Source organism: Cricetulus griseus, chromosome 5, assembly GCF_003668045.3.
Source record: "Cricetulus griseus strain 17A/GY chromosome 5, alternate assembly CriGri-PICRH-1.0, whole genome shotgun sequence".
NCBI lineage: Eukaryota > Metazoa > Chordata > Mammalia > Rodentia > Cricetidae > Cricetulus > Cricetulus griseus.
Genome location: NC_048598.1, coordinates 40197854 through 40222107, shown reverse-complemented (window position 1 = coordinate 40222107; position 24254 = coordinate 40197854). Strand labels below are relative to the sequence as shown.

Sequence of the window (24254 nt, the reverse complement as noted above, 5' to 3'; positions counted from 1 at the left end):
TGATTTGGAACAATTTTAAAATATTAGCAATGCCACAATTTTCTTAAAAAAACCACAAAATACATGTCTCTGGCTAGCCTGGAACTTAGAATATATAGTCCAGGCTGGTCTTGAACTCCATAGAGATCTGCCTGGCTCTGCCTGAGTAGTACGGGGGATTAAATGAATGTCACCATGCTTAGTGACACCATACCTTTTTAATTTTATTTTCATTTTACTTTTTTAAGGTTTTTTTTTTTTGTTTGTTTTATGTGTATGAGTGTGTGCAGTGCCCACAGAGGTCAAAAGGGAGTCATCTCATCTGGAACTAGAATTATAAAGGGATGGTTGTGGGTTACCATGTGTGTATTGAGAGCTGGCCCCATCTCCAATCCCATTCTACACTTTTTGACCAATTATACATAAAAGTTACATAAATATAAATAGTACATAAAATGTAATGGGAAAACTTAAAACTTCAACAAAATATTTTCCTGTACTCAGGGCATGGGTTTTCTTTTTTAAAGACAGGATCTCATAATGTAGCACTAGTTGGCCTGGAACTTTTTATGTAGACCATGCTGGCTCTAACAGATTCTCCTGTTGCTGCCTCCCACACCCAAATGAATTTTTGTTTACTATGACTTAATGTAGTGTTCTGATATTTAGAGTAGCTTGCCATTGCTCAGTATTTTATGGTAGAATGCAAGAGTCCTTATTAACTAGTCAAGTGTTTTTAATCCAACCTTTAACATCTCTAGAAAGAGGCAGAGGATAGAGTCCAGGTAGAACAATCCTGTAGTTGCATGGTCGCCTCAGGCACCTGAGTCACAGCAAAGTCTCTGTAGTATTCCTTCTTTGCTTTTTTGTTTCTCTTCCTTCAACAACAACAAAAGAAAAAAATCTGAAGGAGCTACGTGAGTTTTAACGTACATTAACTGAGAAGGATCTGAGTGGTAACATACAAGAAAGGGAACAAGGTATAAAGTGAATGAGTGAGTCACAATAGGAAAATCAGAACAAATCTACCCTTACAAAGTTCTGTGTGGGTGGGATAAAGTTTATCAGAATTTAGAATGATACAGCGACACAATGGCCAATAAAATTTATAATTGTGGCTCGAACCTGTAGTCCCAGCACTGCAGAGGCAGAGGCAGAGGCAGCCTATTAAATACATAGTGAGTGCCAGGGCTACATAGAATTTATCTAAGGAAAACAAAGCAGTACTCAACATTGTTAAGAGTCTCACACAGGGCAGAAAAATATTGTGCCTGTGACCCTGAACTCCACTGCTAACAATCTACGCCTTACTGATAATGATACAGATGTATTAAAATACCAAAGTTGTTGGCATGGTAGTTCCAGGACAGGCTCCAAAGCTACACAGAGAAACCCTGTCACAAAAACAAAAGACAAAACAACAACAACAACAAAAAGACAAAACCCCAAATTGTTAGAATATAAAGAAAGTGAAGTTACATGGACTCCACTGAGTTCCCAGGGTTCAGGAGGAAATGCAAGATCATGTAGGCATTTTGAAAAGTGCTTTTGTTGAGCTGTGGTGGCGCACACCTTTAATCTCAGCACTTGGGAGGCAGAGGAAGGTAGATCTCTAGGCCAGCCTGGTCTACAGCAAGTTCCAGGACAGGCTCAAAAGCTACAAAGAGAAACCCTGTCTCGGAAAAAAGAAAAGTGCACTTCAGTAACACTGGGATAAAGCAATTACATTGGTGGTTATTTATAAAAGTAAAATTAGATTCATTCACACTCAAAACTATATGGGATTAGAGCTCCCCAAACTGGAAACCACAGTAGCCTACCAACTGGCTAATGGTATACTGTAGGCACTGATAGATTGCAAGCATTGAGAAGAAAAAATCTACCCCTGCTTTGACAACACATATTAAAACTGGAGCCATCCATAGATTAGCATGGTCCTACACAACGATGACATGCAAATTTGTGATGAGTCCGCTTCTCCAGCCCCAAGGGCCTTTAATCTTGAAACTAGGGGACACTGTAATATGGATGAAAACCTTACATTGCTTCTAAAGGACAATAAACTTAATGCTGTCTATTCAGGAAGCTTATGACTGTTAATCAAAGTGTGAGAACTTCCACCAATGGCAGAAGACTGAACCTTTGAGAGCATCTAGCATAGACTGGCTGAGCATCTTCATCTTGGCTTTTGTAGACATATCAACCTAATTTCCCCCCAATACAATCATTCAGCCCATCTTTGGCAGGACAATCTTAACTCAAGTTTCAGTGCTTGGCCTCGACTTGGGAAAGCTCTTGAGGATGGTCTTCAACTAGATGCAGTGGTCATTGTACAAGGTACTTCTCCACAATGGAGATTCATGATAGTGGAAAAAGAAATGATTTGCTGGGTGTTGCTTAGGCAACCATTTTCAGCAAGTAAATTCACGAGGCTGGCAGGCAGGGAAACTTTTTCTTTGCTGGGATGTCATTCAGGCTTTTCACTTTGATGAAACACTCAATGCAGACACCACAACTTACTTTCTACTGACCCAGCTTAATCTGTTTAGACACAGGAAGGCCTGACCACAGATGTTCTAAAAGTCCACACCTGTTGGAACATCCCGATGCTGTAGCTATCTCCCAGGTCACCCGGCTTTAAGTAAGGTGAAGAAACAAGTGAGGAAACTATCCCCATATTAAACTTTAGCCTCCACATGGGCAGGTATCTTATACAAATTGAAAGCATAATACAAAAGGCTCTAATTCTGTAGCATTCTGGAAAAGGCAGAATAGAAGAAAGAGCAAACATCTGGCATAAACCTAAAGGTAGGGATGGGAGTTAACCACAAAAGGTCTCAAGAATTTGTAGGGGTGATGTGGCTTCTGACACGAATGAACTGGTGATTGCATGACTATGTATTTAGTAAAGCACATACAATTCTACAAAGGAGTTTTTTTTTTTTTTTCCCTAGCTTAACCCATAAAGAGGTTCAAGTACACTTAGAAGAAATGTAGGACAAATCTGTATTTTACCTCACTAGAGAACTAGTTATTCTCACCTTAGAGACATCTGGACTGAGTTGATAGTTTAGCTCATATCCATTAGTTTACAGTTGAGTTATAGAGGTTGAAAAGAGATTAAAACTCAAAAAATAATGTTGAAACTGGAATTGTGGGGCTAAAGTGTAGTTAAGTTGGTAGAATGTCTGTTTAGCAAGGACGACCTGCACTCATCTGTAGCACTCTACAAGCCCAGTGTGGTGCCACAAGTCTGTAATCCCAGCCAGGTGGAGAGGGAGGAAGGAAGTAGTTGAGATTTGAGTGCCTTTCATGTAGCCCAAACTAGCCTCGACTTAACTAACAGCAATGCTGCCTCAGCCTCCTGAGTGCTGGGATTCGTTGTGTCACACACAGCTTCATGGATATTTCTGTGGTTTTGTTTTTTAGTTTTATGCATGGGAATGTTTTGTCTGTATGTATGCCTGTGTACCAGGTGCACACCAACCAGAAGCTAAAAGTAGGGTTCAATGACCTGGAGCTGAAGTTATAGGTGGTTGTGAACCATAAGTCTTGATTTATTGCTATGGCTAGCCTCTGGAAATAAATATGTAGACCAGGCTGGTCTCAAACTTGTGGCAATCTTACCCTTTCCTTCTCAATATCTGGATTACAGGTGAGCCACCATGCCTGACCTCCATGGTTGTGTGTGTAGAACAGGGGTCAGCATGGACTGTATTCCTGCCACTTCCTGAGACAAGGTCCCTCAGTGAATCTTAAGCTCACTGACTCAGCTAGATTGTCCTGCATGCCTCAGGGATTCTCTTGTCTGCTTCCCCTGTACTGGGATTACAGGTTTGCACCATTACTGGCCTTCTCACCTGGGTGCTAGGTGTCATACTCTGGTCCTCAAGTCAGCATGGCCAGATTTTACCAAATACCTAATCCTGCCTCAAATAAAATTCTATACTGCAGAGATGGCACAGAGGTTAAGAGCACCTATAGAGGGCTTTTACAGAGGGCCCAGGTTTGATTTCCAGTACCCATATGTTGGCTGACAACTGTAAGTACAGTTCCAGGGTATACACTGCCCTCTTCTGATGTCTATGGGCATCAGACACATACCTGGCACACACATGCATGCAGGCAAAATAGTTATTATATACACAAAATATAAATATTTTTGAAAATTTCATGTTTAGATATTTGGTCCCATTTTATGAATTTTTCCAACCTAATTTCACAAATATGGATCTATTTCCTTCCTAGGAGAGGATATTCTGGTTTAGTAGGTCCTTAGTACTATTTTCTGGGGTCAAGGAAAACTGTAAAGAATTGAAGTATATAACACTTCACTAAGATTTGCACAAGACTTGGACAATTGTGACTGCTGATTGGAACTTCACAGATTGCTGTTTCACCTTGACATTGTAGGTCTTTGCTGGTTTCAGAAAAGACCATCACAAGGCAGACCTGAGCAATACTTTCTCAATATTGTGAATGTCATCTCAATGGAACAGCTTTCTTGAGTCAATTCCTGTTTATGTATTGTCTTAGTCAACTCTCAGCCCAGGTTATACTGTTGACACTCCTGACTGGACAACTTCCTGGTCCACCTGTCTGGTGGAGTGCTATTCAGCCTTGAATTATCATGATAGGTTGGAATGAATGTCTTTTTTTACGGAGTATTCAGACAAATATGTATGCTATGAAGTGCTACTCATAGGACTTGCAATCCAGAGACCAGACAAGCAGGCCACCCTTTATTTTTATCGCTCTTAGGATCTTTTACTAATCAACCCACTAGAGTTTCTAAACCTCCATGCAAGAGGTTTACACTATCCTATGTTTAATTCAGTATGACCAGTTGTAGTCAGTGTTGACAAACTGACTACTTAAAACTTGGAAGCTCTGTGGTATGTTCTATGGGTCATAAGCCACTTAATAAACTCAAGTCTATTAGATCTTGGAATGTGCCTCATAAAGACATTCTTATGGAGTCAAAGCACCCTCAAATGTTGTCTTTCCTAAAGAGTGTGATACGCAGAACCCCGGTGAGAAAGCCAGTAACTGTGCATACCCGTAATGTTAGTGCAGGAGAAACAGAAGAATCCCCGAGGCTTGCTGGACAGGCGGTCCAGCTGAGTCAGTGAGATTAAGGTTCACTGAAGGAACCTTTTTCAGGAAGTGACTCAATCATCTCCACCTTACTTTTGAGATGGTGTCTGGCCAGTGAGCTCTAGAGATCTGCCTGTCTCTGCCTCTATGGCCTGAGGATTATAGGCAGATGCAGCTGTGCTGGCTTTTCATGTGGAAGCTGAGAATCAGCATTCAGGTACTCATGCTTTCATGGCAAGCAGGATCCTGAAGTTAACACGGTAGTGCATGCCTATAATGCTAGTCTTGTGGAGACCAAAGAAGGAAAAATGTCACAATTTCCATATCAAACCATCCTATCAGGCTAACTAGGGCTATGTAGCAATACTCTAGTCTTAAAAATCAAGGAGGAGGAAGACTTCCTGACATACTGAAGCTTCTAGCCATCTAGAAGCGCACGGTCCTGCTGGGACACTCATCTGTCTACAAACTTTAACACATGGGTTTTCGCACCTTGTAAACATACGACTGAGCAGATCCTGCACCAAGTACTACTGCATATCCAGAATCTTTCTTGTTAATGGAAAGACTCGTTTTTATAATTACACCTCATACTCATTTCAGAAAGTATGGAAGTAAACTGAAAAGCAAATATTACTAAAATAAGTTATTTATTGCTATTTAAAAATAAACAATTATAGAAAATCAAATTTGATTTACCCTATTAACAAAAGCTTAATACACTCCAGTAAATAAGGATTTCCAACTTAATGTGTAACTAAGTCAATTAAACACTTGAGTTTTAGATAGGGGCAAATAGCAACCACTGCCATGTAATTGATTCCCCAAATCCACACTGCTTCATATTAAGGGGAATCCTCAGAGGGGCTCTTCCCGACTGGAAATGTACAGAAAAATGACACAACTCCCAAAGCAGCTACAGAGAAGGTGCTAGATTAAAATTCTGCTTCATATCCCTGAAGGAGCTGGTGGTTTTCCCCACCAGTTTTATATAAATGACGGTTTATTCATGAAAGCAACCCATTAATGGAATGTGGTAGCATGGTCATGTCTTAAGTCTTAGGGCTTGGCAGTGTCTGGTCATATGCCCACATTCAGAGTTAGGAGAGATACTAAGGCTGTGGGCTGCCATCATGTCACAGTGATTCCTGCCTCAGGAACACTAAGAAGATGGCTCTCTTCTCCTTAGAGGTAGGAAGTATTGGCAACTCCAGAAGAGCTGGGTCTACAGTTTATCCTACAGCAGATTCAATGAGATCGTCAATAAAACTTTTTTTTTTTTTGTATCTATGAAAGATTTTCTTGAAATTATCCTAGGTTTGGTTCAAAAAAGCAACCAGTTTGAAAGTTACTCATGATGATAGATGTTATTCCTCCCAAGAACTTAAGTCCTATTGTTGAACACGTCTTCACACCATCCTCTGTTTTTGGCCTCCATATAGACAGATGCATTGCACTGCTGCATTGTATACTCCATCTCAATCAGTTGGCGGCATCCAATGGTTAATTTTTCCCTAGGGAGGAAAAAAGGGTGAATCACAGAGGACAGTCAAAAATTCCAGGACTCCTGAGGCAGAAACAGGCAGGTATCTGAGTTCCAGGCAACCTGGTCTATGTAGTGACAGTTCCAGTCTAGCCAGAGCTACACACCCTGTCTCAACAAATATTTATTTATAATTGTATATATACATGTTTGTATGTATTGGCTTATGCATATGAATGTAGTGCCCACAGAAGCCAGAAGAGTGTGTGAGATCCCCTGAGAGTGGAGTTACAGGTGGTTGACAGCTGCCCAAATTGAAAGCTGGCAACTGAACTCTAGTCCTTTCCAAAAGCAATATGAACCTCTTAACCCCTGTGCCATCTCTCCAGCCCATCCCCTACATTTGACCCCTAGACCCACATAGTAAAAGGAAAGAAGTGATTATCCAAATTGTCCTCTATCTTCACATGTATGTTGTGGTACACACACACAAGCAGGCAAGCCTGCACGGCTCAGATTTAAAAAAAAAAATTAGTTATATAGCTGGGTGTGGTGGCTAATGAAAGGCTAAAGCAGGAAAATCCTCAAATTCAAGGCTAGTCTCCCATACAAAAATGAGCTCCTATCTAAAACAAACAAACAAACAAAAACAAAAAACAAAAACCCAAAAAACCCACAGCAAAATTAAGAACTGTAGATATTTACTGTATCTTTGAAGATACAGTATGGTTTGAAGTATGTATACAAAATGGAATTGGCTTGGTTGAGGTATTTAATATATATCATGTCCCAAAAATCAAAAATCTCTTGAACTACTACTTGTAACTGAAATTTTGTGTCCTTTAATTAACATCCATCCAATCTTTCAACTACTATCCTGGTGACCTCCATTCTGCCTGTTTCTGGAATCCACTATTTTGAATCTGCACAAAAGTGAGCGCATATAGTGTTTGTTTTTCTGCTATCATAAGACACTTGATATAATGCTGCCTAGGTTCATCCATATGTCTCCAACAACAGGACTTCCTTCTTTTCAAAGACAAAACAGTATTCTACAGAGCATTTTCCTTTATCTGTTCATTAGCGGGTAGGCATTTAGATTGATTTCCTATCTTGGCTACTATAACCAATGTTACACGGAACATAAAAGTGCATAAATCTTTTAAATATATTATGTCCATTTCCCTTAGATATATTAGAAATTCTTTTCATTTGACAGTCCTACAATTAAACCTAGACTTTATGCATGTGAGGCAAGTGTTCCACCAGCCAATATTCTTAATATGATGTGACAATTTTAGAGAAAATGCTCTTCTTAGCAAAGAGCACAGTTTCTTAAATACCCAACTGAGAAGATTTCTAGCTGTAATTCCTAGAATTCAAAAATAAGGGTTCCCATGAGAAACCTCTGTAAATAAGCAAAGTTGAATGTTTAAGTAGAATACTATGGGCTGAACAGCCTGTCTACCTGATTCTCTGAAGAACCTCTCCTAGCTTATATTTAGATGTCATCAGGGAGTAAATGATGTAGGACAGATGGCTACACTGTGTCCACTTTAGTTGGAGAGTTAAAGAAAGGTGAACTGCAGAGTTCACTTCCTGTAGGAACAGACACTTGAGAAAAGGCAAGGTGCCATGCTACCACTATGAAAAAGGCTGATGGTGGGCTGGCATGATGGCTCTGTGGGTAAAGGTGCTGGTTGCAAAGCCTGATGACCTGAGTGGTCTCTAGAACCCACATGGTATTAAGAGAGAACCAACTCTAGCAAACTGTCCCCTGACCAATGTATTCCCTTACCCCAAATAATAAAACCACTGGTGTAAGGCAACTAGCAATTAAATGAATATTTATAACTCTAAACCAAAGGTAGGATATGCTGAGAGTGGTAACACATACCTTTTTAATCCCAGCACTTGAGAGGCAGAGGCAGAGGGAGAGGCAGAGACCAGTGGATCTATTTGACTTTGAGGCTAGTCTGGTTTTAGTAAGTTCTAGGCCAGCAAAGGCTACATAGTGAGATCCTGTGTAAAACAAACAACAACAAAAAAAAAAAATGTGCAAAAACAGGAAGTCATGCCTAATATACTTCATGCCTAGATAACAATTTTTTAAAATTATTACTTTGAAAAAAGATTTTTACATGTGTGGTGGAATATTTGTTTAACTAGGCAAAGATGTGTTACATTTGTTTCTGCTGCGTTTATTTAATTATTTAATTATAAAGATGGGCTGCTGTTTCACCTTGCCTGCCTGAGGCACCTGCTTAGTCTAACAGAGCTGAACCACCATTAGCTAGGCAGAGAAAGGATAGGCAGGGTGGGCAGGCAGAGAGAGTAAGTAAGTAGGAGAAGAGGGAGGAAAGAAAGAGGGAGAGGGTCATGCCCAGGGTCAGAAGCTAGGCAACTACCAGCCATACAGACACAAGAAATGGTGAAAGTAAGATATACAGAAGGAAAGAACAGGTAAAAAGCCCCAAGACAAAATGTAGATGAAGGTTAAGTTATAAGAGCTAGTGGGACAAGCATAAGATAAGGCCGAGCATTCATAACTAGTAAGAATTCTCCATGTCATGACTTGGGAGCTGGTTGGTGGCCTAAAAGAAAAAAAAAAAAAAAAACCTGCTATATGTGTATATGTTTATTCATGTGGGAGCCCAAAGGCCAGAGGAGGATACTGATGGTGTTAACAGGTGGTTGTAAGCCACACAACTTAAGTTCTGGAAACAAAAATCAGGTCCTCTAAAAGAGCAATGAGTACTTTCAACTGCTGAGCCATCTTTCCAGCTCTAATTTACTTTATATAAAAAAAAAAAAGAAAAAACCTGATAGGAGAGGGCTGAAGAGATGGCTCAGAGGTTAAGAGCACTGGCTGCTTTTCCAGAGGTCCTGAGCTCAATTCCCATCAACCACAGGACAGCTCACAACCATCTATAATGAGATCTGATGCCCTCTTCAGGCATGCAGGCATACATCCAGACAGAACACCATAAATAATAAATAAATAAATCTGAAAAGAATCTGAGATGAATCTAGTTAAAAGCTAACAGGGGCCTACAAATTATGAGAAGGAGGATGGGAGGGATGGACAGAGGAGATACTATGGAGAGGATTAATTAATACTAAATACCTTTTGAAAAAGTCATATGGAAACCTACTATAGTGGAAGCTTCCTAAGATTATGCACACACACATATATACATGTAAAAGGAATTTAAATGGAGTTATCCTGATAATGGGAGCATAACATCCAAACTAGATACCTTGTACTACCAAATGAAAACCCACTACTAGGAATGGATTACTTCTTTTTAAGTTGTTAGCCAATGGGATACAACAGACCCCCAGACATTATAGTCCAGAACTTGACAGTAAGATCCTATTGCTGGAAACAGCACATAATTGAGTCATAAACATGGAGAGAACAAGTAGGTTCTGACCTGGAAGCTTATCCAACTGGCTGGCTTTTACAGGGCTGGAAGGTGCTAGGCACACTACCAGCGGAGAAGAGGAATTATCAATTTCATTCAGCCATGAGCCTTTTGAGCTACAATAATGGCTTGACTGGCAAGATATACCCACTGGTACAATAGTGGCATGAATGTTATGGGGGTAACCAATCAAAGTCTGGCTGTATTTAAGGCCTGTTCTAGAAGATGGACCTACACTGGCACTGTTAATGAAGCCAAGAACCTGTGGCTTGATAGCCATAGGCTATTATAGAAAACCTATTAGTAATTCTGCTACAAGGATACAGCATTAAAATGGCTCCTAATGACTTATTGCTATACTATAGATAAATCTTTGTCTCAACCCCATTCAGAGAAGACTCTTAATACAGGAGATGGTTATCTACACAAAGAACCACAATGGTCAAGATGCAGAGAATAAAAGACTTGGAAGGTACTCAGCCCTAAAGGGAACATCTATATCACACTCTCCCCTGTAGGGGACACCCTAACCAGGCCTGCTTGAGGCTGGTTACAGGCATGTCTGGCCACGCCCACTTGGGCGTGGTCAGGTTGATGTGAGGAAGGTTTAAGAGTGAGGGACATAAAGTGGGGCCCGCCCTTTCTTCTATTTACCTTGCTCCCTGCTGGCTGGCTAGGCTGTTCTGAGTAAGTAGGGTTCTCCTAAATAAATACCCTTATATCTATACCTGACTCCATACTGATATTTCACTTTACTCCCCTTTAAAGCTAATGGATCTTTGAGGAAGAGGATGGGAAGATTGTAAGAGCCAGAGGCAGTAGACGATGTCAAAGAAATGGTATTTTCTATACATAACAGGGCAGATGCACATACAAATTCAGAGATTGTGACAGCATAGACAAGACTTGCACGAGCTCAAGCCAGACAAAATTGAAGTATGCAGGGAGGGAGGTATGGGCACATAGTCTCACCCTTCCGTGCAGAGTTGTTGGTATTTGATAGCTGTCAGGAAAGGCAAAGCCAGTATTTCTTTAATAGTATGATCTCTACATTCCATGGTAGGTCCCACACTCAAAAGAGTAATTGACCAATACATACTGGACTTGATAGGAAAAGGAAGAGAAGGAGAGGAAAAGAGAAACACATGAAGTTGGGTGGAGAGGAAGATAGGAGGGGTAAATACGATTAAAATACACTATATGAAATTCTCAAAGAATAAAAATATTACTTTAAAAAATGTTGGCTTTGAGCTTCCAAAGCCACAGAGAAACCCTGTTTCAAAAAACAAAAACAAAACAAAAAGTTGACTTTGAGTTGTCCTAAGTCTACTTCCTATACTTCAAATTATTGTGATTTTTGCTGCCAATTCTTCAGGATTACTCAAAAAAAGAAAATATTTCAGAAAAGCCTTGCACAAGGTTCAAAACAGCAAGGATGAAAATGTATGCTTATAAATTCTAAAATAAAACAAAAAGGGCAGGTCCATATTGCTACCCTTGGTCATTTACATTTGAAAAAGAATGTATCTTTCAGTAATCAAATCTATTTCTGTATCCTTTCTTTTCCTTCCCTTTCCTGCCATCAAAGTTAGGAGGGGCTTCCCCTCCTCTTTAGCCTGATGGTGCTGAACTCCTTCCCTTCTTGTGAGTCAGTGTTCTGGCAACAACCACTCAGTTATTTCCTGCAGCAAGCTGTCAGTGCAGGAGGCTGCTCGGTGCAGTTGGTGATGGGAGTGCCTGAGGACTCACCTGATGGACAGATAACCAGCCTCTGAATTCCATTATCCACATCTCCAGTGAGTCATCCCCTTGAGCACTCACCTCTTGGTAAGTGGGACGCTCACAAACATGAGAAGCAGCCCATTACATTTTGGATACTTCCTAACTAGAAGAAGGTTCTTCCCTGGGGCCTATAAAAGCCTGAGTCCAAGTTAAAATGAAAGATATTTCCACTTTCTTCCTCTGATAGTCTTATTAAGTTGCCACACCTGGCTTAAATATGTGATCGTCATATTTCAGCCTTCCAAGCATCTGAGACTACAGGTATGCACCACTCCTACCTAACACTCTAAAGTTCTAAGTTCACATAGAACAGATAGAGATATGGCTCACATGAACAAAATAATCTATAAAAATAGATGGTGGTACATGTCCACAGTCTAAGTTCAAAACTAGTCTAAGCAACACAGCAAGACCTTGCCTCAGAGTAAATAAAAAAAGATCATACATACACCCACACTTGTAAGAATCTTGAGGTCAAACATTTGAAAACCACTTTAAACTATATCGCTTATAATTACCATGTTTTGTTTTGTTTTGTTTTTTACATATATGAAATATTTTGTACCAATAAAGATTAAAAAAATCGTAAAGGGTTCTTCTGGGCGACAACTTCAGGATCGTGCTTGCCATGAAAGCATGAGTACCTGAATGCTGATTCCCAGCTTCCATGTGAAAAGCCAGCACAGCTGCATCTGCCTATTATCCTCAGGCTATAGAGGCAGAGACAGGCAGATCCCCAGAGCTCACTGGCACTCACTCATAGACACCATCTCAAAAGTAAGGTGGAGAGTGACTGAAGACAGCTAACCTCCACTGCTGGCCTCTACGAGCTTACACATTCATGTTACATGGATGCACACACGTGTACACACACATCATAAAAAACATGGCTTCACCCTCTCACAGTGATAGCAAAGAGGTAAGTTTGTTATAGGTGTCTCCTCATCTACATATAGATGTGCTTACCGATACTCAGCCTGAGAAACACAATCATAAAGCTCCTGGGGAGTAAATTTGACATTTTTGTTTACCTGAAAAAAGCCAAAAAACAGTTATTAAGGAGATTTGTTAAGTTAAATGAGCAATGAAAGCACAATTAGAATGCGGTCTATTCACAGAGCTGAATCTCCTATCTTCTGTCGCTACCTAAAAGACAACTAAAACAGTAATAGGAAGAAGTTTCCTGACTATATTGTTAATACTGAAGTATGTTCAAACTTCAGTCCTATTATTACAACTCAATCTATTCCCAGAATACAAATAGTGGAAACAAGATGGACCTGAATGTGCTAGAATCACAAGTGCATTGCTTTGGCATTCAACTGAACAGAAAAAAAATACTATAAGCTGTATGGAACAATCTGATTTAGGATAAGGTAATATTTCCGTCCCTCCCTCTTTCCTTTCCCCGAAGTCACTCATTTATTCCCTTTTCTTCCTCTCTTCCCCCTTCCTTATGGTTCTAGGAATCAAACTCAGAGCTTTATGCATACTAAGCAAATGCTCTACCCCAGAGCTACACTTTAGCCCACTGACATTTCCTAAAAGCCTGTATTTTTAACAAGTGTTACCCAAAGACATAATTCATAAAACCACAAATATAAAAGTCCATCATTCAAACTGTTGCACACCTGAAAAACAAAATGAAGGAATCTTCTTTTTTGAAATTTTATTTTCTCTTTAGTGTGTGGGTAAGTGTCAGGGTGAGAGGACAAATTTGAGTCAGTTCTCTCCTTTGGAGATCCCTGGAACTCACGTTAACAAGCTAGCACAGCAAGCTGGCCTAGAATCTTTTTTTTTTTTTTTTTCCTTGAAGCTCACTACTACCAATGCAGACAATGTGGTATTTTTTTTTTTTTTTTTTTTTTTTTTTTTTTTCCGAGACAGGGTTTCTCTGTGTAGCTTTGGAGCCTATCTTGGCTCTGGTTACCAGGCTGGCCTCGAACTCACAGAGATCTGCCTGCTTCTGCCTCTCAAGTGCTGGGATTAAAGGAGTGCGCCACCAACGCCCGGCTGACAAAGTTGTATTTATGCATGTTGGGGCCCAAGCAATATCCCAGAAATATGATCTGCCTAGCTATGAATTCTAGGAGCTCAGAACTTCTATTGTCTTTTAGCTACAGGTTGATTACCTCCAGATACCAAGCCTCAGTGGGGAATGGCTCCTATTTCTGTATAACAAAAGACTCGAGAGCCAGGGTGAGTATACACCCACCCTGAGGGCTAGTAAGATGGGCTGGTGTGGAATGTGTCGTACTGCTTAGGAGTGTCTCTAGGATTAAAGAAAATATTTGATATCAGTTCTTTATAAATGATAATAGATGTCTTCTGCCATTGCCTTTGGACTGTTACTTAAGATGATGCTTCAATAAACCGTGGTCTCCAGTATTGACTGGGAGCCCTCCTGTTATGACCAGATGTCTCTGTCTTGTCCTAAATGTTGTTGGGTAGCTAGGCCTTCCCTCATCCATACTCCCCCACTCAGGGTTGGACCCGGGGCTGTTTGGCTGGTTCTGATCAATCACAGCCCCAAAGACATGAGTCCAGAATAGATGGCCCCTCCAGTGTGGGGCTAATACAGGCCAGACCCCAGTATATGCACAAGGAAAAACCTTGAAATTTGTGAAGGAAATTTTATGTAAGTGTCTTTTTGGTTTTGCTGTTAGAGACTGAACCCAGGGCCTTACTAGCCAAGTACAGCCAATGAGGTACACCCCAGCCCTCGGAATTTCATTTTTAATTTATAATCCTCCTGCCTCATCCTCTTCAGCAAATAGCCCATCACCAAATGTCACCTCAGTGGGTAGTGAATTCTCTCCCTCTTTTTAAATAAGATAAATCAACAAATAATACAGTACTATTTAAATTTTCAGAAATTTGGACTAGTGGAGAAAAACCTCAATGAAACTATCTTCTATTCAATTATTTTCAAAAACTATGTAAAGAGCTTCAGACACAGATCACTGTAGAGTATAAGGCCCAGAACACAATATCTAGCACTGTAAAGGGAACTCAAGTTTTGGCTGGGTGTTTGTGACACATGCCTTTAATACCAGCACTCGGGAGGCAGAGACAGGCAGATCTCTGTGAGTTCCAGGCCAGCCTGGTCTATAGAGCAAGTGCCAGGACAACTTTCAAAGCAATACAGAGAAACCCTGTCTCGAAAAACCAAAAAAGGAAGGAAGGAAGGAAGGAAGGAAGGAAGGAAGGAAGGAAGGAAGGAAGGAAGGAGGGAGGAAAGAAGGAGGAAGGAAGGAAGGAAGGAAGAAAGGAAGGAAGGAAGGAAGGAAAAGGGGAGAAAGAAACTCAAGTTTTACTAGCTAGCCATGTGTTTTGTTGGGGAAAAATATCCCTACCCTGATTCAATTATTATCACTTTAAAGATTCTTATTATAAAAATGATCTATAGAGGTCAGGGTATTACTTATTTGAAAAATTCCATAACTTTCTCCAATGTTTTCATAGAAACTACCCATACTTATGAAGAAATGCTTCACTTACTCTAAGTTAAAGTATATAAAATTTTTAAATATAATTATTTTAGAGCTGTGAGTACAGCTGACTGGTTGAATGCTTGCCTACCATGCATAAGGCCCTGCCAAAATATTTGAGAGAGGGAGATTAGGTATTTTTAATTTATATATAAAATCTTTAAGTTAATATAATCCTAGTATTTTGCCTAAAATGAGGATCACATGTCTATAGATTAAATGTCTTACAATACATATACTTAATGACTGGTGAAATTGGTGTATAGTTTATCACGACTTTATATGATTAGTAATTATTTTTTGCATGTGTACCTGTGTGTGGTTTATGTGTATGTGTACAAGTGGGCACATATGTATGAAGGCTAGAGGTTAACATTAAATGTCTTCCTCACTGTCTCTCCCCCTATTCAAATAAGGCAGCATCGCTTATTTGAATCCAAACAGCCAGCTTGCTCCCAGGATCCCATCTCTGACTCTCACATGCTTGAATTACAAAAGTGCTACCATGCCTACCTGGCCTTACATGGGTCTAGTCCTCATGTTTGCATGGCAAGTGCTTTACCCACTGATCCATTTTCTAAGCTCTGTAGTTTCTGTGTAAGACTTACTTATTTTATATCATGTATGCAAATGTTTTTCTTCCACACAAGAATGTGCATCATGTGCATGCCTGGCACCCTCAAGAGGCCAGAAAAGAGTACTGGATTCCCTAGAACTAGAGTCACAGCTGTGAGCCATTATATAGGGTCCAAATCTGGGTTCTCTACAAAAGCAACACTGGCTCTTAATCTCTCTCCAGCTCATTAGGTTTTGGAGTTTTGTTTATTTGTTTTGTTTTTGGCTGATATGTCTATTTTGAGAACTCACCAAGTACCCCTGGCTGTCCTGGAATTTGCTACCTGGGATTACAAGCAGAGCTACCATACCTAGTCCCAGCCCTATTTTTTGTTTTAAAAATCATTTTACAAACTTCTAAACATAAATTTAGAATTAAAGCATCATAAGGCTAGTTTTTTCTTTTGTTCATGTTTTGCTCTTGTCCCAAGGGCCTGTGATTTTGTTGGTATTGACCCATAAGCCAGGACCAACACGGTATCAATCCAAACAGACAATAAATGTCAACAGGCTGCAGATGTTTGATCATAGGAGGAAGAGAATAGTGTTTGGTTAGTGGTTGGGAGAAAAATAAGAGACACCTGAACAACTGATTTTGAATCTGATATAATAAGAATATAAAGTAATTAAGTTTCTAAAAGATCTTATTTTAAAAAGTACCTAGAACTACCCTTTATTTTTAAAATCAACCATTCACATCTATTGAGATATCCAATATAGAGGCAAAAATGACTCCATATTCAGTTAAACAACTTATAAAGCAGGCAGTTATCTTACTAATAAAAATTAAAGCACAAATTCATGAAGTCTGTAGCCAATAATTTCAACTATTGATACATTTTTCCTTTACTCACTTGGAGGCATTTTAAATTGCTCTGTTAAATATCTCCATGCATGAGTAAGTGAGTGAGTGAGAGTGAGAGAGAGAGAGAGAGAGAGAGAGAGAGAGAGAGAGAGAAAGAGAGAGAGAGAGAGAGAGAGAGAGAGAATGTGTGTGTGTGTGTGTGTGTGTGTGTAATTCCAGGTCTAGGGTATCTGACATCCTCACACAGACATATATGCAGACACCAATGCACATGAAATAAAATAAATAAATTTAGGAAAACAAACACACAACAACACCATACACATAAAATTGAGAGATGAGATATACAAACAATAGCAGCAGAGAGGTTTTAATAAACAGAAATTAGAAATCAATAGATCCTTGGATCAGCAATGATGAAAAAACAGAGGTCAATTTAGAAAACACACTGCAACCTCATTTCAGCTCAGTCTAGGGTCTATGCTCGAGCTAGGATATAGAACATCCTGCAGTCTTCCCACAATGAAGCAATGACCTGCCCAAAATGCAAAATGTTCCCGAATGAGAAAGAAGTGCTGAAATAAGTCTATATCAGGACTCTATTGTAATTTCACTTAGGGAACATGATAAAAGACTGGATATGTTACGGTAAGAAGTGAGTAGGGGAGGTAGGAATAGGTCAAAGGCTGGAAAACAGCACATTATAGGATAAACAAATGCAGCAAGCTACTGTAAAACATGAATGCCGGGAGCCAACCTAATTAATAGTAATGAGCCTGAGTAATGTCATTGTGATAACCCCCAAGCTTGAATCTCTGCTTCTTCTTCTTTTAGAGCTATTTCTCAAATGACCACCTGCAGTTAGGCAGGCAGGCAGGCTGGCTACAGTTAATAACATTGTTAAATTTAGGATTTTTTTTTTTTTTTTTTTTTTTTGCTAAAAAGGTAGATTTTCAGTTTTATTGCAAACTAAAAGGAATATCATTTAAGATGATGGTTATATTTATTTACTTGATTGTAATACATAATTGGTTTTTTTTTTTAAAGGTTAAAAGTGTGTGTGTGTGTGTGTGTGTGTGTGTGTGTGTGTGTGTGTGTGTGTGTGTAACAAATACCCACAGAGGCCAGAAGAGGGCAATGGACCCCTGGAACTGGAGAGTAACAGGCAGTTTTCAATTGCCTGACCTGACTGACCTACAAGCAGTATGTGTTGTTAATTGCTGAGCCCCTCTTCTGTTTTTCTTTTTGAGACAAAATCTCTTGTATCCTCAGCTAACCTGGTACTTACAATGTAGTCCATGGTGGTCTCTAAACCATGACAATTTTCCTACCTCAGCCTCCTGAATGCTGAGATTACAGGGATGAGCTATCATGTTCAACCAAAACACTATCTTATATATCTTAAATGAATATATTTTTTTAAACAGGCACAAAAATAAATGTCACTGGCAAATTTTTATGACACTTTCAAGTTTTAACTTAGGCCAGCCTGAACGAAACAGCATGAAAAAAAAACAAAAACAAAAACAAAACACTTCATTTAAAGAAAATACCAGGGAGGTGAAGAGATGGCTCAGCAGTTAAGAGCACTGGCTACTCTTCCAGAGGTCCTGAGCTCAATTCTCAGCAATCATATGGTGGTTCACAACCATCCGGTGCCCTCTTCTGGCCTTCAGGGACACATGCAGGCAGAACACTACATGCATAATAAACAAATAAAAAAGAAGAAGAAGAAGAGGAGGAGGAGGAGGAGAAGAAGGAGGAGGAGGAGGAGGAAGAGGAGCAGCAGCAGCAGCAGAAACAGAAGCAGAAGAAGCAGAAGAAAATAATACTGGTAGAAATCTTACTGTATTTATTTATATTTAAACAATATATAAATATGAGTAATATATAAATATTTTTCATACCTCATACTTGATTAGGAAGTTATAGAGAGTCTCAACATCTTGGTAATTACTATTAGGAGCCAAAATCCTAAAAAGAACAAAACAAAAACAAAAACAAAACAAAACAAAAAAAACAAAAAACAAAAAACCCAAAAACCAAAAAAAAAAAACAAAACATAAAAACAATAAATTAACAAAAGGACTTATAATAAAGAAGTTTCCCTCAATCACAAATATTATAAGACATTCACTAATATTTACTGTGCAAGAGATACAGCTCAGTTGATAGAATGTTTAACAACATGCACTGGGCCTGGTGACACACACCTATTATCCCCACACTGGAAAATAAAGGCAGGAAGATCAGAAGTTCATGGTCATCCTTAGCTACATAACAAGTCTGAGGCATGTCTGGGTCTCATGAGACCATGTCTCAAAACACCTAAACATTCACTAACCACCTACTGGCCAATAACGTCATTACATGCACAAGGTTCTAGACATAAAAAAGGTACTTTCTGCCTCACTCAAAGTCTTAGGGGGCTTGTTATTAAATAAACTACAAAAAGTAAAGTTATATACAAAATGGGAAATGGAAGATGGAGTAACTACGTCTTGTCATTTACAAATAATTATTTATATTATTTTTCTAGTATTAATCAAAGCAAATGGTATACTTGGTGACAGAAAGAACCAAGAGTAGTATATGGAAAGCCTAATAAAGAGGCACAGTGATGTCTGAGGGAAATTAGTTGATGACTGTGGTGTGGATACATAATCATCTAGAACAGCATTTCTCAACCTGGAAAAAAAATGGAGCAAGAGACTAATAGACAATTTTTAAAGATTTCATAAAAATCACACATCATAAGAAACACATAAATCCCAGATCATATGTTTACAATTGTTTTAGAAAACGGCTCCAAGGGCTCAATGGCATGGAACACTTACTGTATAAACATTCGAACATGAATTTGAATAGGCAACACCACAGAAATAGTGTTCTGGAACCCCAGTGCCCATGAGAGGTAGGGGCGGAGGGTGGAGAGCTGTCTACCAGCCTAGCACTAGCCTAGCTTCAGGAGTCTCTGTCTTAAGGGAATAAGGCAGAGTGACAGAACAGGACACACATGCCATCCTCCTCTGGCCTCCACAAAAGTGTACAGGTGGATATACCTGCACAAACATGCAAATATACCAGAGAGAGAGAAAAAAAAACAGAGAGAGAGAGAGAGAGAGAGAGAGAGAGAGAGAGAGAGAGATTGAGAGAGATTTTATGATTAGGTCTACACAGCCAAATATATATGTAACTATTTATTCCTCTACCTAAAAAAAAAAAACAAAAACAAAAACCCCAAATAAAAGAAACAAAAAGTCAGCCAGGCGTTGGTGGCGCACACCTTTAATCCCAGCACTCGGGAGGCAGAGGCAGGCGGATCTCTGTGAGTTCGAGGCCAGCCTGGTCTACACAGCTAGTTCCAGGGCCACCTCCAAGGCTACACAGAGAAACCCTGTCTCGAAAAACAAAACAAAACAAAACAAAACAAAGAACAAACAAACAAAAAAGAAACAAGAAGTCATCTAAACTTAAGAGACACCTGCAGCTGGGAAAATGGCTCAGTGAATAAACAGCTTACTGCACAAGCAAACATCGGGATCTGATTTCAGATGACCAGCACCTACATAAAAGATAGACATGGCTGTGGTGCACATCTGTCACCCCAATGCTAGAGAGTAGAAACAGGCAGATTCTGGGGCTCACTAGCCAGTCAGTCTAGTCAAAATGACAATCTCCTGGTTCTGTGAAAGACCCTATCTCAAAAAAAATAAAATAAAATAAAAATGAAGAAACAATCAAGGACATCTCTGTCTCTCTGTCCCGCTCTCTTTCTCTCTCTGTATCTCTCTGTCTCTCTGTCTCTGTCTCTCTGTCTCTGTCTCTCTCTCTCTCACATACACACACACACACACACACACACACACACACACACACACACACACACACACACACACACGACAGAGAGAGAGAAAGTCAGCATACTTCAAAATGCACCAAGTTTTCCATATGGAAGACTGACATGCTTCTCCCCCCTTTCCTCTCCTACATGATACAGAACACATGACATGAAGAAAGGTCAATCTAAAAGTTAATCACCTGCTACGTGTGGTGGCGCACACCTTCAATCCCAGCACTCAAGAGGCAGAGGCAGGCAGATCTCTGTGAGTTTGAGGCCAGTCTGGTCCACACCTGACCATCCAAAGCTTCAGAGTGAGACCCTGTTTTAAAAAAACAGCCAATAGTTTCTAACTTGCTAGAAGACTCCTAGAAAGTCTAAATTAAGCTGATAAATACAGATTTTATAAACTTTAAATTTAATATAATGCTTACCTTTGAATTCCTTCAAGAATATCCTTCACAACTGCCATCAACTTTTGAAGATATATAAATGCTTCTTCAAATGATGCTATTTTTGAAGTGGTCAGAGTTGAACTTGAGTCTAATGTCTGAAACACATCTGTGCTAAAATATGGAAAGAAAAGAAGTATGTGCTCACTTAGTACTTACAGGTATTTTCACTGATGACATAGAAAAGTAATAATGTGATTGTAATGCTTATCTGCTTAAGTTAGAATTCAAAGACAGTGACATGAGACAAGTCTGGCAAACATCCACATAAGGGATCTAGGCCACACACTATACAGATTTAATTTAAAGGAATTAACATAAAAGCTGGGTGAATACATTTCACTCTAAAAGACTACAGAGATGGAGGGGAAATAATGCTATTAATAATACATTCAAGTCAGTACTCAAGAACATAAACATTAAGAATTAGATAACCGGCCCGGGCCTTGGTGGTGCACGCCTTTAATGCCAGCACTCGGGAGGCAAAGGCAGGCGGATCTCTGTGAGTTCGAGGCCAGCCTGGTCTACAAAGTGAGATCCAGGACAGTCAGGAATGCTATACAGAGAAACCCTGTCTCGAAAAACCAATATATATATATGTATTTATGTATGTGAGCCCAAGGGGAGATAGGTAAGAATGAGTACAAGGAAATATGCAACACTTGTCCCAGCAATAGTGGCCCACACTTTAATCCCAGCACTTAGGAGGCAGAGGCAGGTAGGAGCTCTCTGAGTTCCAGGCCAGCCTGGTCTACAGAGAGAGCTCCAGAGCAGCCGGAGCTGTTACACAGAGAAACCTTTCTCAAAACACCAGTAAGATAAAATTGTGGTTTTAAGTTATATAAGCTATTCTAACAGCACCTATTTGAAAAACTACTCAAGGGGAATGTAGCCCAGATTCAGAACTCTTGTCTAAAATACAAGTGGTCCCAAATACTGGGGGAAAAGGTGGGCAACAAAATGGCTTAACAGGTAAAAATGCTTGCTGCTAAGTCTGATGACCTGAGCTTGATTCTTGGAACTCACAGGGCAGAGGGAAAGAACCATTTCTGCAATCTGTCCTCTGACCTCCATACTATGACACTCCTACACCCACATACACACTAATATAAAATAAAAATTACACAGGAATGATCTCTGTATCTCTTCATTTCATTAATTCTAAAGTATTTTATGTTTATACACTAAAGTAATAGTATTTTTCCTTTAAGAAATAGTATTCACCCACCCTTAAAATTCTTACATGACTTTTCTTTAATCCAGGGATCTTTTAACTTGTTTCCAGTTTAAATACAGATTTGCAACTTGCTACACTGCTGAATCAATCTAAGTGACTCAGTGGTTGACCTATGCAAGCAATGCTCCTCATCTTGATTATACCAGAATTGCCTAGAGAGATTTTTTAATGCCGTCTCAGATTTACCCTACAGAATTCAAATTTCTAGGAATAGTGTTTAGATATAGAAACTTAATTTTCCAGGTAATTCTGATGGTTATCCCTATTTAAGCATAAACATTTCTAATGTGCTAATTTGACAAAAAAAGAAAAAAGGCCCATAGCACACTAAACTCATAGCCCAAACACTAACTACAGTAGAAATGGTAATGTAAACCAAATGAAAAGCAAACTTGTAATGATAAAGTTGAAAATGTCTTGGGAATTTAGTACCTGTTTTGATATATTGAAGTCCAAACATTCTCCAGGATAGACCAGATTTCCTGATGCCTGGTGAACTGGGGAAGATGAGAATCCAAGGAAACAGTGACTTCTTGACTATGAAGCTTCATCAAAGAAGTGTCTTCCTGCTTTTTATTCACTGTGCTTTCTGAAGAATTTGGCTTTAGTTTTGTCCTGACCTGTAACATAAGAATTACATAAAATGCATACTAGTCTTTCACTAGCAACTAAGAAAACAGAGATCCTAACTTACTAGATATACAGGCTATTCTTTTCTTTCATATGTAGAGAATATTCCTAGAACAGCATTAGACTTAGAAAAGATATTTTTCTTTCCTGTTTAGATCAAATATGTTCAATTTATTTACTATTGGGATCTTTCTTAACATTCGAATACCAATTAAGAATACTGTTTAATATATTGCCATGGAGACAAAGGGCAAATTAGGATGATTAAATAGGGGATAAAAGAGTAAAGAAGAAAATTTGGAAAGGGCCATTTGAAAAACCATATGGAAATCTACTTTAGAGGTTTCTTAAAATATATACACATATGAAAGAAATAAATCTAAATGGAGTCACTAAATAATAGGGGACACAATACCTCAACTAGACATCTTATGCCACCAAGTAAAGCCTCCAATGCCAGGATGGACTACATCTTTTTGAACTGTTGGTCAAAGGAGCCCCATGGAAATCCCCAAACATCATAGATTACTGCCAAGGCTATTGATTACCCTCTGCAATCTGATGGTAAGGTACGGCCCTATTGCTGAAGACAACACTTACGTATACCATGTAACATAAAGAAGTTGAGCTGGTGCCTAACTAGAATCTTCACTAGAACTCTCTAGTGTTGAGTGTTCATGGTACTTAAAGATACACTACACTTTACCACAGAAGAAAGGTAATCATCAATATTTCCCAGGAACAAAAAAATTCTGTGATCTACAAGAGTAACCAGCCTGACAAATTTACTGGTGCAATGGTTGTTGTTCTCTTTTTTTTTTTTTTTTTTTTTCTTTTCTTTTTTTTTTTTTCTGCAGCTGCCGCACGGGCGATAAAGATGAAACACCAAACTTCAACAAGCCCACATGGAGTATATTGGGAAAGGCAGTGAAGAGAAGGGTAGGTGTTAGCCAACTGGGAACAGACATGGAAGGGGGAAGGGAAGAGAAAATAGGTAAAGAGACACAGAGAGAGAGAGAGGACAGGCGAGAAGAGACAGAAAAAGTCCAGTCTGTCCCAGGAGAATAGCAGGAAAGAGAGGAGAGCGGGAAAGAGAGAGTGGTAAGAGAGGAGTGGGAAAGAGAAGAGAGCAGAAAGAGACGAGCAGGCAAAAGGACTATTAAGTGTGCGGAGTCTTTCTCTTAAAGGGGTCCTTTGCACTTCCATGGACCCCTTAGCTTACCAGGGTACTGCCTGAGTACATTCTGCTGGGTGACAGGGGCAGGCCAGCATAATGCCTGAATTCTTACAATAGTAACACAAATGTTATGGGAATAACCAACTGCTTTCTGATTGGATTTAAGGCCCCTCCTTAAGATGGAACCTATATCCGACCATACTAAAGTGGTCAAGAACCTGAGGCTTGATAGATTAT

The 24254-nt window shown here is 39.4% G+C and overlaps 1 protein-coding gene across 8 annotated transcripts in view; it reads right to left on the bottom strand.

The window, feature by feature from the left end:
* Positions 1-697: 697 nt before the first annotated feature.
* Swt1 (SWT1 RNA endoribonuclease homolog) overlaps positions 698-24254 on the bottom strand; it is a 74020-nt gene continuing 50463 nt past the window's right edge. For 4 of the 8 annotated variants that reach the window (XM_027417390.2, XM_027417387.2, XM_027417389.2 and 1 more), the window contains 5 exons: positions 22643-22830; positions 20956-21087; positions 18588-18654; positions 12736-12800; positions 698-6590 (listed from right to left, as the gene is read on the bottom strand). In XM_027417390.2, coding sequence (XP_027273191.1) covers positions 6461-6590; positions 12736-12800; positions 18588-18654; positions 20956-21087; positions 22643-22830 — 582 coding nt within the window. In that variant the 3' untranslated portion in view covers positions 698-6460. Of the gene's footprint in view, positions 6591-12734; positions 12801-18587; positions 18655-20786; positions 20844-20955; positions 21088-22642; positions 22831-24254 lie in introns of those variants that run through there. The other 4 variants (XR_003485685.2, XM_027417391.2, XM_027417394.2 and 1 more) reach the window with 4 other exon arrangements.